The sequence below is a fragment of the Sceloporus occidentalis genome, unplaced genomic scaffold (assembly GCF_023333645.1).
Source record: "Sceloporus occidentalis isolate IW3139 unplaced genomic scaffold, rSceOcc1.0.p SCAF_319, whole genome shotgun sequence".
NCBI lineage: Eukaryota > Metazoa > Chordata > Lepidosauria > Squamata > Phrynosomatidae > Sceloporus > Sceloporus occidentalis.
In genome coordinates, this window is record NW_028317299.1 from 115,041 (window position 1) to 138,151 (window position 23,111).

General features: G+C 38.8%; 1 protein-coding gene across 1 annotated transcript in view; it reads left to right on the forward strand.

Moving 5' to 3' along the window:
* The first annotated feature begins 2,147 nt into the window (after positions 1 to 2,147).
* The window catches only part of LOC149274817 (potassium channel subfamily K member 2-like), a 46,767-nt gene continuing 25,803 nt past the window's right edge, over positions 2,148 to 23,111 (forward strand). Inside the window, exons 1-2 of the mRNA XM_089505234.1 lie at positions 2,148 to 2,462; positions 20,576 to 20,693. Of these exons, the coding sequence (XP_089361360.1) occupies positions 2,274 to 2,462; positions 20,576 to 20,693 (307 nt within the window). The 5' untranslated portion in view covers positions 2,148 to 2,273. The remainder of the gene's footprint in view (positions 2,463 to 20,575; positions 20,694 to 23,111) is intronic.

Here is a 23,111-nt window from a genome sequence, read left to right on the forward strand (position 1 = left end):
AGAGGCTCCAATTGCATCCAACTTGGTCCTCGGGGTCCCTCTTCTGCAGCAAGTGGGCTTGCAGAGATACAAGGAGGTTTCATTGCATGATCGGTGATGGCATAGGAAGCATCTCAATCTATGGCTTGTGACAGCTATAAGCCTTTGTGCGTCTGCACAAGGAAAGCAGCAATATTTCCGCCACTGACGTCTCTCTCCAGCTGATCTGGTGTCAGTTGGGGATCTACAGAAAACGTTCATCCAGATAAATTATTTGTATTCACCTTTTATTTTTGTTTGGGAAAAAAACAACATCTTTTTGTATTTTTTTAGTAACACTTTTATGTACTCAGTTAAAAGGAAAGGCTTTCGCCTTTACAGTACAGTCAAAGATCTAAACAAGATGCGCATATTGATTTATAGCCATCGATTCCAAGAGCAAAGTAAATATCTTGTGTTGAACGCATCATTAGGGTAATGATTCAAAAAATACTATGCAAAAAATATTATATCTTGTGAGGTGACAGGTTGTCCTGTAAAGTGCCGACACATCACACCTTGCGACTACGAAGGAATCGAGCCAATGGACGCGTGAAATAATATGGGAATGTGTTGCAGAAGGAGTTTAGCACTGAGGAGTTTACAACCTAAAAGACATAAAAGGCATAAAAAATGAGATTCACGCGTTGCTGCTAGAATAATAACGACCAATAAGTACACAAAACAAAGCAAGAATTCAGCGCATACTCAGCGAATACCATTCTAAAAACATCTATCTAAGCCATAAATATTGGGGATTCCATCACACTATATGGCTGTATATTTCTTAGCCCGGCACTACGTCAAAGTACCCCAAGTTTGGCAAGCCCTGTCTAATTTTTCATGGTTATATTGCTTACCAAGGAGATGAATCAGTGAGACTGCTTTGCATTTTAACCCAAATGAGACGCTCACGCAATTGAAAGCCTTCTCTGGACACTACTTGAAAAGCATAAAGTATCTTGCCACCTGCCCAGACTTCCTGGTTCTTTTGTGATCTGCCCGTTTGCCCCTCTCCACTGTTGGTCCTCATACTAAGACCTTAGATTTTTCTATAACTAATAAAAGGTGTGAAGGATACCAGACTTACGGTGTTTAAACAGCATGTAGTAGATGCTGAGTCTGCATTATGGCGAATATGATCCAGGCTTCCTAATATTTTAGCTCCAGGTTCCAGGTACCATCATCGGGAGTTGGCACAATGTCCAAAAATAACGTAGCAGGAACTCCGCACTCAACAGAAAAGCTAATGATAGTAGAAATGCATGGAATAAGTAGCTTTTACTGTATTTGTTGATGATTCCAAAAAAGGTGACTCGCTAATCTACATCGTGCGATTTGACTGTCAGTTGAAGAAATCAATATATGTGTCTCTTCATTCTAATTAGTGTTAGCCGTTTACCAGCTGTGGTGCAATTAATGATATTAAGGAAATACAATATCCAGTAAAGTATTTCCATACCTCGAGTGATGGAATACATCTTCATTAGGGCATGCCAGCAGAGTAACGCTGATTCATTTAAAATCATGTGAAATGGTGAAATACGTGCAGAATTGGCATTATTGTTTTTCTTTGTGAATGTTGACAAGAGTCCATACAGAAAACAAGTGTGTGTGTTATTGTACAAGCAGGACTTCATTAACATTGCCGTAAAGAATCAGCTCAGTGTGGTGTTTGAGCTTGAAAAGTCACCCAAAATATCACATGACTGACAAAAAAGGCGGCATCCAGGTCTGCAGATAAAGGGAGTTTATTGGACTTTATTGAGATAAAACCAGGTTTTTGTCAATGCTGACCATCATTACTATATACAGTGCTGGGGGGGGTTATGACTGTATACAGTGCTGGGGGGGTTATTACTGTATACAGCACTGGGGAGAGATCATTACTGTATACAGCGCTGGGAGTTATTACTGCATACAGCGCTGAGGTTAATGCTAAAGGAGAATTTTTTTCATGGACATTTCCTTTTAAAGAGACAGAAACGTACATAGAAAAAAGTTTTATATAACATTTTGAAAATATTCTTCTCTATCAAACCAGTTGGATTGTAACATTAGCGTGCAGCTTGTACCACTCAGACTTGGTTGTTCCAAATTATTTTGACTTTATTTTTTTCCCATTATTTTTAGTGGCGGCACCTGACTTACTGGATCCCAAATCAGCCACTCATAACTCCAAGCCAAGATTATCATTCTCTGCTACACCTGCTGTGCTATCCACCCGGGACGACAGGAGCATAACAGTGAATGTAATGAAATGGAAAACGGTATCGACGATTTTTTTAGTGGTTGTCCTCTATTTAATCATTGGAGCCACTGTCTTCAAAGCCCTGGAACAGCCGTATGAGAGTTCCCAGAGGACTACTATCTTAATACAAAAAAATAATTTTGTTTCAGAACACTCATGCGTGAACGCAACAGAACTGGATGAACTCATTAAGGTAACTTCCCCAAATATTAAGTGCAAAAAAGAGCTGAAAAACCCCCAAAAAACTGTTAATTTAATGGAAAACATGATATTAAATCTGCGTGACTGATGCCGTTATCTAGGCTGTTTTATATAGATATTAAATATACATTTTGAGTATTCCTGTTATATATAAAAGATGCAAAATGTTTAATTAAAATACCAATTGTTTATCAAAAATAATATTAAAACCTGTGGCAGGGGATGTTGCTCTCACGGTCAACTGGAGGTGATTTCTTTCACGTGCCACAGATTTTTTGGACAGACTCTAAATAACTTTGTTATTTATTTGAATTGATGCATTAATCACACAGAGAAACAAAATAACAACAAAATAACATCAAAGCTATTTCCATTGATTGCAAAGTGGTGACTCCATTGTTGTCATGGGTCTTCTTTTGTTGAATTACTATTATTTTATTGTTTTATGTTTTGAGGAAACCAAAAAAAAAAATTGCATTCAATAGGCACTTGCATTTCGAAATATCATTATTATTATTATTATTATCATTTGAAAACATTATAATAATGTAGTGGGATACGGCATCATTTCAATGAAACAAAAATGATGCAAGAATTAGTGTTAGTGTGTTTGAACCTCATACAATGCATCGAAAGATCACTATATTGATTCAAAAGACACACATCAATACCAATTTTAGTACCACACGATGCTTGTTTATAAGAAGTCTATATGATGTACGGGGGCAGTTATTTTCCAACGTGTGCAACTAAATCGTCCCTTGAAAATCCTGCTGTCATCAGATTAACATCCCTTTTGTTTATGGAGACATAGTCTGGGTATCTCAGAAGGTCCGAGTCTTGCAGACATGTTGGTGTATAGATCATGGGTAGAGTAGTTCCAAAGCGAGCAGGGGCTTGTCAGATGATCAGAACATGCAAAAGGGTTCCCTTGAGACACATCTTGCATAGAAACCTAAAAAAATGGTGGCCACGGCAAGTTCCCAATCTTCCTTATGGAAAATGCTTAATCATATAAAGTGCTGGGGATAGATCTAATGAAAGGTAAATTCAGAAAATTGAATACAGCAGTACACAAAACATTGGCCGCTTTCCGTGAATTGTTCTTCTGTAAATGCCAAGCTTACGTATACTCGTCGCAAGTGCATTTGGTTCCTGTTATAAAGATTTGGCAGAATTTACAATTATTAATTAGATTATGGATGACATCATGTGCAATTAACATAGATCTGGTAAAAGAGCAATAACCATGACACCTTCACTTTGCAAGAGCCATACCTGGGTCTTTGATAGTACAAGGAGAAGGAAGTTTTGCATGTTGTGGTCTACATAAGCTTCAATCTGTGAAGGTGCCCTTGAGGAACACCGTATACGGGAGTGATATACAAGTTCTTTAACATGGGAGCACCTTCATTTTAATAAGCAGGAGGTAGAGGTCATAAAAAATCCAAGAATCCCAACTTGTCACCAGTTGGACAACACTGATCTAAAGTTTTCATTAATTTAACTTAGCGGTAGTATGGCAAGCCGATAGGGTTAAATACCCATTAGTTCTCTGATTTGAAATGTTAGGGCCATTTATGATTCCACATTGGCCACCCACAAGGAATAACAGCTGAGTCCTTAAATAGCGCTACTGATTAGACTGGATTGGACTAGACTAGATTTATTTTCAGTATAGATTGATAATTGCTACTGCGGTTAATACTATATTTTGTATCTGGATGTCCTGCATGCTAATTGTGCTTTGGGCCCACGTTTACACTACTGGGAGATTTGGCTATCCTATTAGTCCAGCATGGCCTAGCAGAATGAATTGGCCTTACTTGGCACTTGGAACCATGCTAAGCTTTGTGAGAATTGTCTCAACCTGTCTGACTTAAGTAGAAACCACAACCAATTCGCTTGGCACCATCTGTAGAGCTAGTAGTTACCTCTTGTATTCACTAATGTACGAGCATATGAGCACGTGTGAGTTCCACCCGATTACCATGTCTCCTATAATGAGCGGGAGAGGAAGAGCTATAGGGGGCCAGGCCTGGGAAGTTCCCAGGTATGCTTTTTCAGGAAAGATAGTATCAATTCTAATTCTCTCTGTGTTATTAAGCCTTAATGTAATAAAAGAAAATACATTTTTTTGTGGGTAAAACTGTTATGTAATGGAATGTTACGCATCTTTCTTGTGTCCACCGGGAGCAGAACAGTAATTCGAAGGAAGAGGCTAGTATCTAAAGATTTAAAAGAACAAGAGAGGGATGATTGGTTATTGCAGAATTATGAAAAATACGGCCCAAAAAAAAAAAGAAATGAGAGTTCGATTGAGTAAATGTGAGCTGCTGTAGAGAAGTTACATGCAAAAGGAGAAAGTGATTATAGAAAAGAGAGAAGGGAAAGCATAAAACCTGTGGAATGGATACAATACATCAGTGCAAGAGATGCAAGACAGCTCTATACTGTGAGAAATGGACTCTAGTTCAGTCCTCTTTTGTTAAAGCTAATGGAACATTTTCAAATTACTGCATTGAGAGTGGAATTTTGGATGAAGAGATTGATTTATACCGGTCATATTTGTAAGGTTAATGGGAACTCTCATTCCCTCCTCACGTTTTTACCCATTTTTTTCTGCCAAAAATTCTAAAGTCATCCGGAGCTCCGAACAACTCCTCTCGTAATGAACCAAGTATATTGGCTGTTCAGCTCTTTGATATGGAGAGGACAGGGAGATCTTCGTCAACAGGGATCTTGCTGGAAGTGTGCGCTTTAGACGTGGGCTTTTGGGACACCAATTTATTCGGCTATTTGGCTGACCTTCCCTCCAGGGCTGAATTTACCAGCCTTAGCCCCGATCATTAACGAATTTGTCTTTTCAGTTAAAGGAGAAAAAATAAGAGAAATAGATTCCATCTTCATGCAGGGATTATCTCGGCCTATCCTAGCAATACGTGCCATATGATATAAACTATATTTCATTAATCACAAGATAAACAGATACATTAGTATTATAGTACCTTTGGCTAGAATAAATAAATAGGCTATTCTCCTATTATCAAAGAAAATATGTTCCAAAAATGCTAGCAAAAATAATTGATTTGAGGAAGAAAATAAATATTTTTAATGATGTTACCTATTCATCCTGTGTGTGTTTTTGTTTTTTTTTTACATTTTTTGGTATTTTTCACAGTTCCTTTTTTCTCATTCTGTAGCTCTCCCTGTAAGAAACTTCTTCCAAATCTACCGACATACATTTTTTCCCCAGGAATTATAATCAGTAAAGCTTCTCGTTCCATTATTCTCGTATTTTCTCTGTTGTAGTCACTCTAGTTACAGTGCTGTATAGTCCATCAAGGTAGGCATATGGACAAAAATGCATTTCTTTTATACTTTATTTATAAAGCGATTTATAAAGAGATTTATTCATATTTATTCACACCCATGAAAGCTCTGCTTCAAAACGTGGCTGTGCTAATGGTCAGCGCATACAGTATGTACACCATGGGATTTATTCACTAAAAGGAGAGTTTACAGGATTCAACTTGCCACAGGGAGAGCTTGGCTGAGCCTGTATAATGTATAGTTACATCAGTGAGATTTCTTTAACATGTCCTTATGCATTAAATCATACATTATACAGGGTCAGCTCAGCCCTTTGTGTTGGAGAAACTTACTAGTGTTGGTCCCTCATAATGAATGATGAATGATGAAGTGATTAGTAGTTAAAACCACAACTATCCCATTAATGAAGGAACCCCTCTGTATAGATCCTATCTGCAGGACATGTTCAAATATTGCCAGTGCTTTACAATGTTATATTATCTGTTACTGTGTAAGAGTATGTCCTTCCCTGCCAGTAAGGTCCTCCTAGGTGAAGAACCCTAGTAGAAGACCCTTGTTCCCTTGCATTGCAGTATTATTACGTCATGTTGCGCTTACTTTCTATATGTTCACTTTTTTTTTTATTGCACAATATGGCTTCTCTATAGAGAATACTAATTGGCCCTACATAATGTATAGTTAAATTACCTATGTATTATACAGGACCAACTCAGATCTTGTTGCAGGAAGAACCCATTGGCATTGGCCCTTTTATATTCTCTTTCAACTCTCCTTGAAAGACAGGAGAGTTAAAATATTCAACTTACAATTTAGTGAATAAACCCAGTCATCAGTTGAAAGTTCCAATAGTTTTCTGCCAGTGCGGCTGATCCTATTCCAAATCACTCCAGGTGATCTGTTAAAGACAGTAGTAATGAGATCTCAAGGGCTGTTGGAGAAATATCACGGCAGAGCGAAAAGTGCTGTCAGTTTTCATTGTAAAGAGACATTTCTGCTCGGCCAGAAAATCATTATTTAATAATGTTGGATTTTTTTCAAAAAGCTTCCATAAGTGAAGAATGAATTATTTTTAATATATAATCTAAAATTTTAGAAAGTTTGTCAACATGGAAATTATGCTTTTTTTAATATAGATCACACTTTATATGTGATTTTATGTTTATTTCCAAGACATGCCAGTACATGCCAATGACTACATTTGAAAATTGTTTTATATATACCGCATGGCCAAAATATATAGACATCTGCTCGTTGAATGCCTCGCTCCAAGATCTTAAGCATTAATATAGTATTGGCTGCTGTAACAGCCTCCACTGTTCGGAGTAGACTAGTAGATGTTGGAACATTGCTACAGGGGTTTACTTTATCCATACTTTAGCCAAAAGAGCATTAGTGAGGTCAGACATTGATGTTGTGTGAATAGGCCAGGAAAAAGTATCCCAAAGGTGTTTCCTTAAGGTGTGAAGTTCTTCCACAAACTGTTTTGTATGGTCCCTGTTTGGTGTCTTTTATTGCCTAAACAGGCAAAAGTTATTTCCAAAGCTGTTGCGATAAAATCAGAAGCACATGTTATTGTATGTTTTGGCATTGGCATGACATCCCATAGAAGGTAAGGGGCATAGCCCAAGCCATTGAAGGTAGTCCCCAACCATTATTCCTTCTCCATGAAACTTTACAGCTGAACCTATGCAGTCAGATACATATTATTCTTCTGGCATCCACAGCACTCAGTCCTTCAGGCTACCAGATAGTGACACGTGATTTATCCACAGCCCTGCAGTCCAGTGGCACTGAGATTTACTATTGGGCATTGAGATCTTAGGCTTGGCTGGTTGGCCATAGAAACCCATTTCATGAGGCTCTTGACCACCAGTACTGACATTGCTTCCTCGAGCGGTTTAGAACATACTAGTTCCACTTTGTGGCTTTGCTGTCGTCGCTCATAGATGTTTTTATAGCACAGCTGAACAGAGTGGCTCTTGAGGGGCAGAAGTTTTACTGGGCCAAGATTTATATTTTTATTACATTTCTTATATTTTTTATTAGATTTTATTTTATCTAGTGGTTGGCCTACTTACCAGTGAGAGTTGCAGTGTTCCTAATGTTCTGTCTATGTATACAATTCTATTTATGGAGTAAACTATAAACTAACCCAAGTGCCTTTTCGTTTTTGTTTCTCATTGTATGTTCTCCACGTTTCTTCGTATTGTGCCATTTTTCTGCTTTTCTATCTTCCATGCCACACTTGACATTTTGCCAAGTATAGCCTTTTGTACTTGTCACACCAGGGGTGATCATAATCCAGGTACCATCTTCTTTTGATGTCTCACAGATTCATGTATTTTATACTGAAATCCGACACCAGTAACGGACCAGCTCATTTGTTCTCTAGCCTCCCACTTTTTTCATGGAGTGCCTTAAATTGCTCTCAGTCTTAATGTCTTAAGGAAATGGTTCTGGTGACAAAACCAGTGTTCGCATTGTGAAACCAGATGCATCTCTTTGACATTAAGTGACGTCTGAATTGTTGACATCAATGGTTATTTTTATAGCTATATCTCCCATTATCCTTGATCCAAACTAAACAATGAAATTGAATAATAAAAAAAAATGAAATCCCGTAAAGTCATAGCCACAACATAGAATTAAAGGGGAATTATTATTTTTTTAGACATTCTTACATTTTTATGTAAAAGCTCACAGAATTCGACAAACCTTTTGCCTTGCAGTAAGGGTTCTTTTGCCCTTACCTGTATATAAAGTGTAGCTGAAAGGTGTTGTGAAACTTCCACGACCATAAAATCCTCACTGAGCATTATGGGAGTTGTAGTTTTACTACCCTGTGTGAAAATGATGGTATTGGAATTGGTTACCTTTACTTTTAGTGAAGGTGACTATATTTAAATGTAGGCTAGATATCAGTAACCAACTATTCTCTTTTAATGTGCCGGTTAATGCTTTTGTTACGCTGCTAATTAACCTTTATCCTCTTTGGTTACTATGAATCTTTTTAATTGACTGAAATTAGCAGTTACCAAGGTGACCTCTGTCATAAGTAAGGGAAAGATCAGCAGCTGTTGAACCTGATCACAATTAATCATATTCTGACAGCGGTGCGACAATAAAAAAGCCAATATTACAAAAAAAAATCTTTAGTGTTCTGAACAAGGAGAAAAAAAAGTGTCTGATTCAGCGATTAGTGCCCAAAGTACAGGAAATGGGCCAGGAAGTGGATACAGGCAGCGAGTGGGTGGAGCCAAATACCACGCCCCCAGGTGGAAATCAAAGGCTGTCCAGAGGTCTGTTAATGGGCCGTATCTCCTGGAGCCGTTGAACTTAACATGGGTGTTCATACTTACCCACATTAAGTTAACAGGGGGAGTAATGCCTATGTTGTTGTGTATTGCCTTAGCCGTATAGGTAGGTATGGTCTAGCCCAGGAGCGTCCAAAGTACGGCCCTCCAGCTGCTGCAGGACTACATCTCCCATAATGCTCTTTCAGCTAAGGGACTGGCTGAGGAGGATGGGAGATGTAGTCCTACAGCAGCTGGAGTGCCGCAGGTTGGACGCCCCTGGTCTCGCCTATGAAAACTTTTTCTCCCATTCTATGTCGTCTAAAGTGAACCACATCAGCCATGTTTCTCCAGGGCACTTATAATTTTTACATATTGCTATCACAGGTAAAGTGCTGCTCCCTGGAGTATGGGTGATGTGTAACTTACATGGGTCAGTTTATACATCCTACATACTGTAGGGGGCAGCACTCTACATATGCAGATTAGTAATATGTGAAAATCATATTTACTGTAGAAAACGTGGACTACGTGATCACCCTAGTAAGATCTAGTAATTATATACCAACAAGGATAAAGATGAGCTGTAAGCCTCGATTATGTAGCGCTGAAATTTCTCTCTGGTCTATCCTGGCAGAAAGTAGCTTATTCAACCAGGCTCAGCAAGGCCAATAGCCATTAATGATACAAGAAAAAAGAAACACAGAAACTGTTTTATTTATTTGCTATAACCAGAAGAAGATAAGAAGTTACCAGAAAATGTATGTATAAGTAAATAACACAACCATTAATTTGAGAGGATGGTTGCTTCTTCTTTGAAATTAAGATGACCCATTTTTTTTAATGCCAAATCCAGGAAGATTTTTATGCAATTATATTTATAATTTAAACATTGCCAACATTCTGTCCCGGTCTCTTAGGTCAGAATGTGGATGCAGAAAATTTGTTACATGACTACTGAGTGATGATGGATTTACTTATGGAAATTGGGACAGATTGTGCTTTGATGATCAAGTTGTCTAATATTGTATACATGAGCACTCCAGTGCTGTTTTCATGTTTCTTATTAATTTCTCCCCTGGCTTTTATGTCTAATGAAAACAGGGAGCATTCGTCAGTACGCTTCTTGTACATACCCAGTAGAACTCTACTCAATGGCAGCTGAGTATTCAATGGGAGTAGCAGCAGCCAATTACTTGTCTCCTATATGTATACTATTGGTTCATATACTAATAATTTCTCTAGCAATAAAATAATAATTTCTGATAAATTAAAAAAATTTTGAAAAAAAGTCATGCTTTTCTTAGAACAGAATCGTAGAACAGAATGCTAAAATTTTGCTCTCAAAGAGTTCTCTGGGGATTCTTGACAGTTCTGAGCGATGTTAATTTTTATAAAGACCTTAATATTCTCATTTTTTCAGTATGAAAGCTCAATTAGTGTAGCTCTTGGAATATATATTAGGGGTCTTGGAGTTAAAGATTCAGCTGAACAAATTTCCTCATTCATTTTTTAAATGAAGTGTTTCTAACATTTAGTGATTTTAATTAATGTTCTATTCCTAGGTTTCTTGGGTCACTGTGTTTATCCCTATGTTAGCGGGAAAGTAGGGGCAATAGGGGGACACATCCGCTACATGGCTAAGGACCTCCCCCAACACATTAATAAGGTTTTGGTAGCAGTATAAGCTGCTTTGTGTGCCCACTATGTAGGAGGGGAGAGTAGGCTCTCACCCTATTGAGAGTGTGCCTTGACGTGGCGGGTGAGCTTAATTATGCTTTGGCCAATTCATATAACCAAAACCTCTCATTTATATTATGTTTATATATTTGTTGCCAACTTTATTAGGGTGAGAAGCGCAGACAGTATTTTGTTTTTTGTATACATTGTACAGCCAACACACTGTATTTGCAGCATGCTCACACTGTTTGGTAGGCCTTATATTATACATTTGTATTATTTGAGCCTGAGACTAGCTTAGCGCACCGACATTTTTTCTTTTCCCTAGAGAGGAGATGTGACAGAAACATTGAAGAGATTTAACAAAGTATAAGGGAAGTTTATTTCAAGGGAGAGTAGAAATGTTACAACAAGTTGTCAGTCCAAAACTTTTGTGTAGGTTCCAGGCACAGTAAGCAAAAATTATGAAAGTTGAGTCTGAATTTTATTATATATATATATATATATATATATATATATATATATAGGGCAATGCTCTTCGCCTAAGGCTTGATACTGAATTTTTTTATAGAAATGACAATGTCTGCAATGTTCTGTTCACTATACAGTTATCTAAGGCATACTTCCATACAGTTAAACATAGAATTTTGTATTATATTATATATACATTATATAATATATATTATATATATTGTATTATATAATTATGACGTAGTCTGATGATGGTGTTTAAGTGGAAAGCAACATGGGACAGCATTACAATAACCGGTTAAAACCTATACCAATAAGGCAGCAATATGGTGTCTCTTTGAAAATACTATAATGTGACTTTTGTTATGAGTCTGTGATGTGTGAATTGCTGTAAGGTGAGTCGATATAAGAGGAGGACTACCTGTACCCAATTTATACTGTACTGTGTTATTGATCCTGTGCTGGGTTTCCCATTCCCATTGTTTAAAAAAAAAACAGTTTTGGTCCCCGGTTATCACTAAAGCAAACTATGCAATTTAGAAACTCTGCTTAGTCGGCAGTGTCGATGTGAAGTGTTTGCGCATGTACAAACATACCTAATATACCCCCCCCTTGAAACCGGGTTCAGCCTGTCAATCACACTATAATGCTGAGGACAGCAAAGGGGTAGCTTTGCCAAGTGTTGCTGAGGGTAGCTGGGGGGCATCAATATCATTTTAGTAATGTCAACGGAAGCAACACAATAGTTCCGGAAACAATTGTTATTTTTACAGTCATGTTAATTGCCAATAGCGCCAAAGCTTTGTCTAAAACAAGCAGCAAATGCTTGTTCCCGAAGATATATTTAATATTCACCTTCTCCCTGCTGAATTCTGCAACGCTAATATTAACATGTAAAAGTAACGTTGTTACTCTTTACCGGGGATTATACTGCCCCTAGCTCAGCAAAAAAAAAAAAAGTTGCATTAAATTGTGTTTGTTGCTTGCACGGGAAGCAAAACATAATTAACATTTGCACACAGCCATGGAATTAAATCAGCATAGAACGAAAAATGCTGGAAATTGATTTAAAAACAGCCAGGGACTGAAGACATTCTCAGATTCTCGAGGAACAGTCATTTTATTTTAAATTTGCATGGCAAATATCATGTTGTTTTAGGATTTATCCTGCGTGTAAAAATGCATTTATATTATTTTTTTTAAGAATCAGTGAAGCAAACAATGTGTGCTTCACTGATGCCTTTTTTTAGTAAAATATTTACAGTTTATCATTGCGTCCGCCCTTTACATTTAAATCTTACTCTCATACCCTTTGTAGCCTTTGTACCAGAGCGGCCTTAGTGAATTATAAATGCTGTTTTTTTTCTATTTCTAATGCTAGTAGCTGGCTGAGCCCAGGTCTGCTATAAGAAGGAAAAAAGGGCAAATATATACATAATTATTAGAATTTATGTGTTATGTTTTCCAAGTATTTTGATCAATTTCTGCCCCAATCTGTGCATTTTTTTAATCTACAGTAGAGAATATGCTGTAGGTACAGAGAAGCTGAATTTTGTGCAAGACAAAAATGTATCCTTTTTTGAAAACAGCTTGCAGGAAAATCCTAGCATGCTTTTTTCTTTGCTTGTTTTTCTTTATCAGTAATCAATGTCCGCAAATGTGCAGAAATATTTTGTCTCACCACATTTATTATTGTTGTCTAAGAAATTTCTATATCAATAATAATAATAATAATAATAATAATAATAAAAAGAGACAATGCACTCTAAGCTCTAACCTAAGATGCATAATGTTCATGTTTCTTTGTTCATGATCATGACCTTTGGAATTATGACACATGGATCAGATTTGCCGAGTTGAAAATAATTGAGACTTCATAACATGTCATAGTAGCAGAACATCCCATTTGATCACAGAACGATTTGTCAGATCAAGTGTCTCGGGCAACGCAGTTATGCTGTTTGGTTGATTGTGTAAAATGACAGCTATTTTTTCTTGTCCTGTTATGAGCCATTGATGTCCAGGTGAAAAAAAAATTCATTTTTTCTGGGCAGCAGTAAGAACATTGAAAGGATTGCGAGACTGAGACACAAATATGTTGACATTCACAGATAGAGAACTACACTGTATGGACAAAAGTATTGGGACACTTGAGCATTACACAACAGGGACTTTAATGACATTTCATTGCTATAACAGCTTCCACTCTTCTGGGAAGCCTTTCTACTACATTTTGGAGAGCTTCTGTGAGAATTTTTGCCCATTCATCCAGTAGCGTGTTCAGGCACTGATGTTGGACGAGAAGTCCCGGCTCGCATTCTCCATTTCTGTTCATCCCAAAGGTTTACGATGGGGTTGAGGTCAGGGCTCTGCGCGGCCGGTCAAGTTCTTCCACTCCAAACCCATCCAACCATGTCTTTATGGAGCTCGCTTTGTGCGCCGGGAATAGAAAAGGATCTTCCCCAAAGTGTTCCCAAAAAGTTGGAAGTAGCATTGTCCAAATTGTCTTAAGATTTCTCTTCGCCGGACATAATTTCTGCCCGCCCTGCATCGCGATTTGCCTGGGGTATTAGTTGGGAAGTTGATAAACGAATGTATGGGTTTGTCTGTCAATTTTCGTCCCCTTGAGTATATGTGTTGTAAGAAGCGCTGCGTAAATTGTTGGCGCTATATAAATAAAAGATAATAATATTAATAAATTATTAAATTAATTATAAAATATTATTATTATTATATTTCCTCGGCTCAACGTACAATCACCTCCTTTCCTAGTCATAGCTCTACAAAGCATCTTGCGTCCTCTGAACAGATATGCTGTTATGATATTTCCTCTTAGAAAAGATGCCTGGCCTCCCTTCATAATTACATGTTCTCATTATGTTCATTTATTGTATTTTTGCCCCAAACATTCTTTCTGGATCCCTGTACTGCTAAATACCTGAAATACTTGCGACCAGGGCCGGCCGAAGACTTAACGCCGCCTGGGGCGAAGTTTAAAATGCCGCCCCCCGCCGATGCCGGGGGGGGGCGGCATTATCTACCCCCCCCCGGTACTTACCCTTAAACAGTCCTGCGGCGAGTCTCCCTGTGCTGCCACGGCGCCGGCTTGTAATGCTGAGCGCCGGAAATTCGCGTCACTTCCGGCGCTCTGCATTACAAGCCGGCACCGAGACCGAACAGGTAAACTCGCCGCAGAGGAGAGAGAGAGGCAAAGTGCCGCCCCTTCTGAAGTGCCGCCTGGGGCAATTGCCCCAGTCGGCCCCATTGTAGGGCCGGCCCTGCTTGCGACTTATGATTTTTATGTGAATACTACTGGTTTCACTCTTCCTTGACATGCCTGTAGGCTACCACTTAACTCTGGAGATGGAGAAGGGGAGCATTGCTCCTTTTTATCCCAATAACCCAGTACTGCCTATTATTTTTCATAATAACCAGGCACTCTTAGCCATTTCCCTGAGTGCTCACTTTCCAAAGTAAGAGCGAGGAACGGGACGACAGGCCCTGTATGCTAAACAGAACCTCTATGCGAAATGTTAATGCCAGATGAAAGCACGGAATAGTGTTCTTCGTTTTGCCATTTTTGATATACTTTATGTGAAGGATTATTGCAATTTGTTACAGTTTCCACATATTACGTCTGTATGTCAGTTTCTGCCAGATTTTAGGGCGAATCATTCATGTTGCCTAGCAACCCACAGTAAATATACCAATTCGAATTCCACCTAAAATTATTCTAAAAATCAATGCATGGTATAAAATCTCAATGCGAATGTTTTATCTTTAATCACATTATTGTATTATCGGTCATGAAAAATGAAACGGATCATTCATTTTCAGCAATACATCTTTTTTTTTTCTTTGTTGAAAAATAGTAATTTTTGTTGTTGCCTGAGGGGCTATACTCAAAAGTCAATAATAATTAGCACTTGAAAAAAAAAAAGAATTGATTGTATGCTAATAATAATGAAAAAAAAATCTTACAACTAAAATGGTAATTGCAAAGATTGGAAATGATTTATTGTTTTTGGTGTAATAATTGCAAAGTTCACAGTTTGCCATGTATAAAAATACAGAAAAATACTAGTAATGGGATCCGGTTACAAGCTCTAGTGACATGGGATTCTGGATAGCGTCTGAAAATGTGTACAGAGCTCAAATAAATAGTTGAAGGTGCTGTAGACAAAACATGAATCGAAGCCTCGTGCATGCCAAGCGGAATTGTTTTAAATTCTATGGCAACAACCTATCAGTACCGGATTTTGTCACGACAATTAAATGCTCCAAGCAAAATATATAAATTAGGCAACATTTGAATTGCCTAAAAATTCTTTCTATAAAGTGTTTGGGCCGAGCTCAAACCATCCAGGAGACCTTTTTGTTGTGGGTAATAACCATTTTTGCTACACATACCACACTCACTTTTCATTGACTTACACACCCCTTGCCACCTTCATCGATTTACTGGGAAGGCATGAAACGTGGAGATGGTGGACAATTTATGGCCATAGTGGATGTCAAGTCTAACCCAAAGAGGGTATGGACCGGCACTTGAGATTCCGGTAAGGAAAAGTAGTGAACCTGTGCAGACTGACAGCTCTGAACGTATGTTCCTCTCACTACCCTGCTCCATGCTCCTTCCACTGCTCTGCCCAATGCTCACAATAGGGTCAACTGAGTACCAGGGCCGCAAGGGCCAAAAGGAGGGCAGTGAAAGCTCAAGGAAGGTGAGGCCCCCTGTTTGTCACATTCAGAGGTCTTGGTTGTACCCCCCTGATGGAGAAGGATAGGTATTGTGGATCATAAAACATTTACTGCATGCATTTTAAGTTAAAAAAATACATATTTTATTTCCGCAGAAGCAAGAAAAAGCAGGAATAGAACACCGGATGTTCTCTATGCTGCAGGTTAAAAAATGCAAAAAGAACCCCAAAACATTTTGAAAATCTTTATACATCCCTGGTTTCTATTCACTGAACCTGGTGTTACCTACTGAATTAAGGGTGTTAATCCTACAGCAGGGCGAGAACAACTTCTGAACAGGAATTTTAAGGTTTGTCTAGTTTCAGATAATTAAAAGCCGAGCGATTACATCAGTCTGACACCAGGAAAATGTGTTTTGTTGAGATCAGCTCTGAAAGTGTATTTCTTTTTGACAGTGTTTTTGCGTATTTCTTTTTGACAGTGTTTTTGCGTATTTCTTTTTGACAGTGTTTTTGCGTATTTCACCATCCCGTCAGACAGGCCGCGCTTTGACTCATCTCAGACCTTTATTGAGCAATCCTAACGGTTTGCGATTAAAATCACAGCGGTGTTCTAGTCGCTCATCTTGAAGACATGTCAATCAATGAGGTTGTCATGGTGTTTGAGTACTTAATAGGTCTGTAGTAAAGCGACTGCGCGTATTAACCCTCTGCGCTCATGCATTGTTCAGCTGCGCCCGTGAAGTTGATATGACCTTGAAGTGAGATCTTTAAGATGAATCTATTATTGGCTACAGCGGTGGCCAATACAATAAAATGTATTTCCTACTTTGCAACATTTAAAATGCCGAAAAAGAGAGTGAGTTTTGATTTAACGTATGGAGGTTTACCAAGACATTTTATGTGTGTTTGTGTCCTACTGAACACTTTGATGCACTCATATCCAGTATACCTTTTGATCTAATAGAAAAGAAGGGTATCAGGGGAGGAAGACAGAGGCATTTTGGTCCCAGGAGGGACACTAGGTAGGTATGGCGTTTTTAATTGAAGATGCCAGTTTTGAAGCATAAAGGAGAAAATCGGATGGAATGTACTAGAGATGTAAGATTTTATCTGAACAGCCTTACGTGCCAACATGGGTCTACATAGGGCAGATTTGTGGATAGACAGGGCAGAAGGAATTGATCCTTTAGAGTTTTTTTCCTTCTTCATGGTGACAAGTGTGAATTTTCTTCTGCTTCTGTACACAATTCCCTAACTCTGGTATTTATTTTCAAAGACTGCATTGCTGAGAATTTTTTATGCAGTGCGAGCAGTCACGATTCCCTTGGTTTCCTCTATTCTGTCAATATTTCATTTGGAGTACGGAACATTGTGCGGGACATGTTGTGCTTGTGTTGGTCCACATGGAAGATCAGTCGAGACTGCATAAGACAACATGGGTCCTCATTGCACTTATTGATTATATATATATATATATATATATATATATATATACAGGGCTCTTAAAAAAACAAGTACAAAATAAATTATATACAATATATACTTTGCCTCATTTTGTCTTTTTTATACAATAATCAGTTTCTAGAATTCAAAAATGCTTACAATACAAATAAAAGCTACATTAATTTGTGCGCAACAATGGAAGCCAGCCTTCTATATTTAGGGCATTCTAACATCCAATGAAGCATTGAACCCCATTATAACAAATCATTCTTTAGCTTAAGACCAAGTGTATACTGTAGCTTTTTTTCTAATTTCTACAACTATTAGGTACATTTAATAAGATTAACAGGTGATCGTTTTCCTTTCCTTGGTTTAATTTTGTTATAATTGGTAATAAAAGTGTCTGTATTTTTTTATTTTTTTGATTCTATAATATATAATTGTGTATTGTGCTGTTCCTTTCTGTTTTACTAATTCGTGTTGAGAGAGGCATCTGTTCGAATTTTACAAATGCTTAAAGTTATTTTTTCTCCCCCAATTTTCAGAGCCGTATAAGTCTTATCTGAGCAAGAGGATTATTTGGCATTTTTAGATGCATTAAATATGAGTCTCATCTATTTTCTGGGACCAATATAATGTGTGATTTAAAGATATAAAAATCCTGTATAATGTATAGGGATAATAATGTTATAATTAATATTAATAACATATCAACCATCCATTTCAGTGTTAGCATAATTATCATAGAAGGATACTAGAAATGATCATATCTAGATACTTGAAAAAAAAAGAACTTGATGTTCATGTAATGGCTTTTATGAATATAGGAGGTTATATTAAAAAAATGACTCTGAGAGGGCTGAAAATTATTTTTATCACAATAGAAACCATTGACCTGTTCCTGAAGACTGGCATTATTGCATTGGTTGCTTTAATGCTGTTCCACTTTTTTTCGGGATTTTTTCCCTGACAACTTTCCTAAATTCAGAAAATATTATGTACTGCTCTTGTGTACATGTTAAATCATTTATTCCTTTTTAAAAAAAAATAATGTACCATTTTTCTGTAGTTTCTTGTTCACAGCCTTCCAGTGGCGCCTCTTATTTTTTTCCCTCTGCTCTGCTGCTGCCAATTTCTGATATCACAGAAGGGACATTTGCTTGAAGATCTATTAGTTTAATCAGGGACCAGAAGCGGTTATAGGCAGAGGCTTATCTACTGAAAATAGCGCCTATGGCAAGCACTGAAATTGCGCCCCTGTCCAAATATATAAAACCCATTTACTAGCCCCTGCTGCCCATATATATATAAATATTAGTCCCTGCTGCCGATAGCGGGTATAGATCAACACACAAACCCAGATCAATTGAAATTCACTTGTGATCTCGGTGATCTGTGCTCCCGCTCCGCTTCCACCAATGGAGGGGGCCTTTGCTGCCACTGCTACTCCTGAACCCAGGGCTATTCTTCCTGAGCGCTTCTCAGGAGACAGAGCCGGTTACCGTGCCTTCATAACGTCCTGCCAACTCCTGTTCTCTCTCCAACCCAGAACCTATGCCTGAAGGTATATATCAAATAAACAGAATCACACATACAAGTCCTGTATTTGGACCTGTAGTCCTGAAACGTAGCATCGCAGGTGTAGATCAACTGAATAAGACATATTAACCCTGTATTTGCAGGTACACATAAATAATGTATGGAAACATAGCATAGCAGATATGGATCTACAGAATAACACAAAAACCCAGCTTTGCAGGTAAAAATCAATTGGAATTCACATAAAAACACGGCATTAAAGGTATATTTAAAACCCCCTAAATTACAGGCATAGATCACAGGTTGCACACCCCAAAGCCAGCCCTGGCGTCCACACTGCCCACATAGAACCTGGCCAGCACCCGGATTACACACATACGATTTGCAATCTTTGTCCCCAAATAGCCCAGCACAAGTCAACTTTGTCCCCAAACAGTCTGGCCAGTGCCATCTTGGTCCCCAAGGCTCAAACCTCCTGCTAGTGCCATCTTTGCCCTTCCACAATTATACATCTATGATACACAAACACTTTTACAGTCACTCACTAATTCACACTTTAATTCAGACAACTCATCCACACATTAACTCATGCTCTCCCTCATTCACTCAATGCATCCACACATTAACTCATGCTCTCCCTCATTCACTCAATGCATCCACACATTAATGCACTCTCTTTACTTATATCTACCCCCTCTCCCTCCCTTATCACTTTCTACCCCCCTTACCCACTATATACCCTACCCACTATATACCCCCCCCCCTCACCTTGAAGTCCAGCGACGGGAGCATGATGCTGCTGTCTTCCTGCACCGCTCGCTGGTGCCCGCTGCTTCACTGCTGAGCGCCGTAATATGACGTCATATTTCGACGCCCAGCAGTGAAGCAGCGGGCACCAGCGAGCGGCTTTTAAACGCTGTCTTCTTTTTTTTGATGCGGGGGAGAACGAGGGGCGCCTAGCAACCGCATCTCTCTCCTCCGCATCAGTGTTTAAAAGCCCCTCGCTGGTGCCGGCATTTCATACCGGCATATTGCGGCGCTCTGCATGAAATGCCGGCACCGGGACGGGGGTAGAGGGCTCGTGGAGGAGAATGAGGGGCGCCGAGCGGTTGCTAGGCGCCCCTCTCTCTCCTCAGCATCAAAAAAAAAAACGGCATTTAAAAGCCGCTCACCGGCGCTCCCCTTGAGATGGCGCCAATGGCACGTGCCATGGCTGCCATACCCTATATACGCCTCTGGTTATAGGAGGTCAAATCGCTTTGATGTAATACACAGAGGAGGGCTTTGTAAGACTGACAGGACTCAACACTAGTAACTTATTGGCTCTAAAATATTGACGATCATGAACAATTTACATAGAAGATACGTTTTTTTAAAAAGGGCTAAATCCTGTTTTGTTGATTTCAGATTACAAAAAACTCCTAATCAAAGGCATTGTCATTTAATTGCAAATAGTAGTAATTGGGTTCTAAATGGGCAGGAATGACCAGATAATTTTTCAGCCTGAAGCCCCACATGCCGTCGATTCACCTCTACACGTTGTGTTCTACTGTGTCCATGTGTATACCTGCATTCATATTTCTTCATTTTTTTTCTCAGAGAAGACCTTTATGTGCACTGACGGAGTCTTTTTAATCTTGCAGCACGTCATGGCGGCGATTAATGCAGGGATCATTCCTATAGGAAACACCTCAAGTCAATACAGCCATTGGGACATGGGCAGCTCTTTCTTCTTTGCTGGGACTGTTATTACTACCATAGGTAGGACCCCTTTTGATCTGTTCTATAAACACTGCTCACTGCTTTACATAATTATAGAAAACGCTAATGATTTTCATAGCTTCAGTGCAGTTAAGTTCCTGGTGTAATTTAGTTTGAGGAAGTCCAATTGATTATGATTTGTTTGGTTGTGTTGCCAAACTCAACGGTTCGATTTATTTCCAGATGCCCATAAGGAACAAAGAACATTGGGTCCTCTATGCTATGAAAAGGCTTTGCAGGTGGGACATAGGTGTGTGGTAGGTGGGGTATGTCAAGAAAATAGGTGGAAAGTCGGTTGAGTTTGGTTGACATGGTAGAGCATATCGCCCCCCCGCATTTCATATCTCAACTCCGCCAAAAAGGTGGCTCTTAATGTAAACATGGTATGCAAGATAGACTACTTATAAAATACATAATACTACAATTCTGTTAGCATGTTTAGCATCATTAAATATATTTTTAAATACTCATAGGTTATGCCTTTTTTGTCCAGCCAATGTAATTATTTTTATTTGTATAATAATATTTATTTTATAAAGTGTGCATATATACAAGATATGGACAAAAGTATTGGGACAGGTGACCATTACATCAACAGGGACTTTGATGACATCGCATTCTAAATACATAGACATGTGGTTGCCCCCCCCCCCTGCAGCTATATTTTTTATTGCACGTGGTAATGTTATGGCAGAGATCTATTCACCTTTAGTGCTGCTCTTACTTTCATGAAGAAAATGTCTAAATCTTCCAGTGCAGCCTATAGAGGCTTTGTTGAGTCGGCATAGTTTCCATGGTGTTAATGGGACGGTTGAGGAGATCAAAGAGCAGCGGGACACCAAGGGGGAGGCTGAATCGCACAACCCTGTTTTGCAGGAGGAGCAACTGTGGCCCAACTGGACCTGCGGCCCTAGGGCTTAGCTGTCATTGTGTTATCGTAAAGGATGCAACATAAGGAAGGGGGGGTTTTCTCTCCTTCTTGTTTTTCGTTCTTAACTAATTTGCTTTAATCAATAACCTGGACTAGTGTTACCCAAGTAATATTTATTTGTGTAAATAATATGATGTAACAGATATTCCACTGTTTATTATTATTATTATGATTATTATTTCACCTTTCCTGTGGTAATACATTTCACCCCCTAAATAATATGTCATTATAATACTTACAAAAAATGAATTATTGCAACAAAAAAACACTGCAATTTCAGATTGTAATATCACTTGATCTACGCGATTTCCTGCTCGCTATAATAAACTTTCTGTTTATTCTTAAAACCAGCCCATGTTGCAATTTAAAATGATTATTACTATTAAACATTATTATTATTACTTCATATTCCCAACAGCTTCAGCCAATTTCCATGTTACTATTTTAAAAGTAATTGTAAAAGTACAAACTACCACAATGCTGATTAATTCACGTTTTTAATACAGTTTTTACATACTTATTGTGCGTTTTTAATCATTACAATATAATCATTATTTTTATTATAAACTGATGAAAAAATACTCTGTACTAATGTGACAGAAATGAGGGGAAAATACAACATTGACTAACATTAATATACGTAAATAAAATAAGTGCAAGAATGAAGGGCTCTTCCCTTGCAAGTTTACATTCAATTTAGCATCATATGGTAGCCCAGGACAACTAGGCCTAGAGCGGTAGGAGCCTCTCTCCGTAAAACCTGAGACAGATCTCCCTATTGGCGAGCTTGCTAGGCCTTGCAACAAGCCCAGTTACTCCACAGAGGTCTGTGACATGACTCCATAGACATCTGTCCAAGGCGGCCCGCTGTTATATAATGTCAGTAGAGAGGTATCATGTTTTCCAGTAGACCCCTTAATGGAAGATGGATGGACTGTTTGGCAAAGGAATATACCCCTTTAAACCAAAATGGATCGGTTCCCCTTTAGGCTAAGCCTTTGGGTTTGAGTGGCTGTGGGACTTGCTAATGATCCACCAGGCCCCTCAGGATATATTACAAGTCAGCCAAGGTAGGTTTAGGTATCGGATCGTCAAAAATCAGGCCGAAAGTAGGGTCTGGTTGCAATCAGACAAACACAGGAACTAGCAGAGATCACTAGAGAGCAGAGACCACACAAGGGCAATAAAGATAAGGGGGAGCAGTCTTATATAGTATCGGAAATGAGAGTAAGCAGAGACAATGGCAGATCACTCATTGTGGCAACAGGAGGCTCTACCACAGGAATACTAGATAACACAGATCCTCTTTTGGTGAGTCCGCGACAGGCCCGGACTGGCCATCGGGCACACCGGGCGTTTGCCCGGTGGGCCGGGCCGCGGCAGGGCCGGATTGATTTAGGGGCTGATGGAGCTGCAGCTCCAAGCCCCTACCTTAAAATAGGCCCAGTCAGGACCGGACTGACTGGGCCTCTACGGCCGTCTATAAC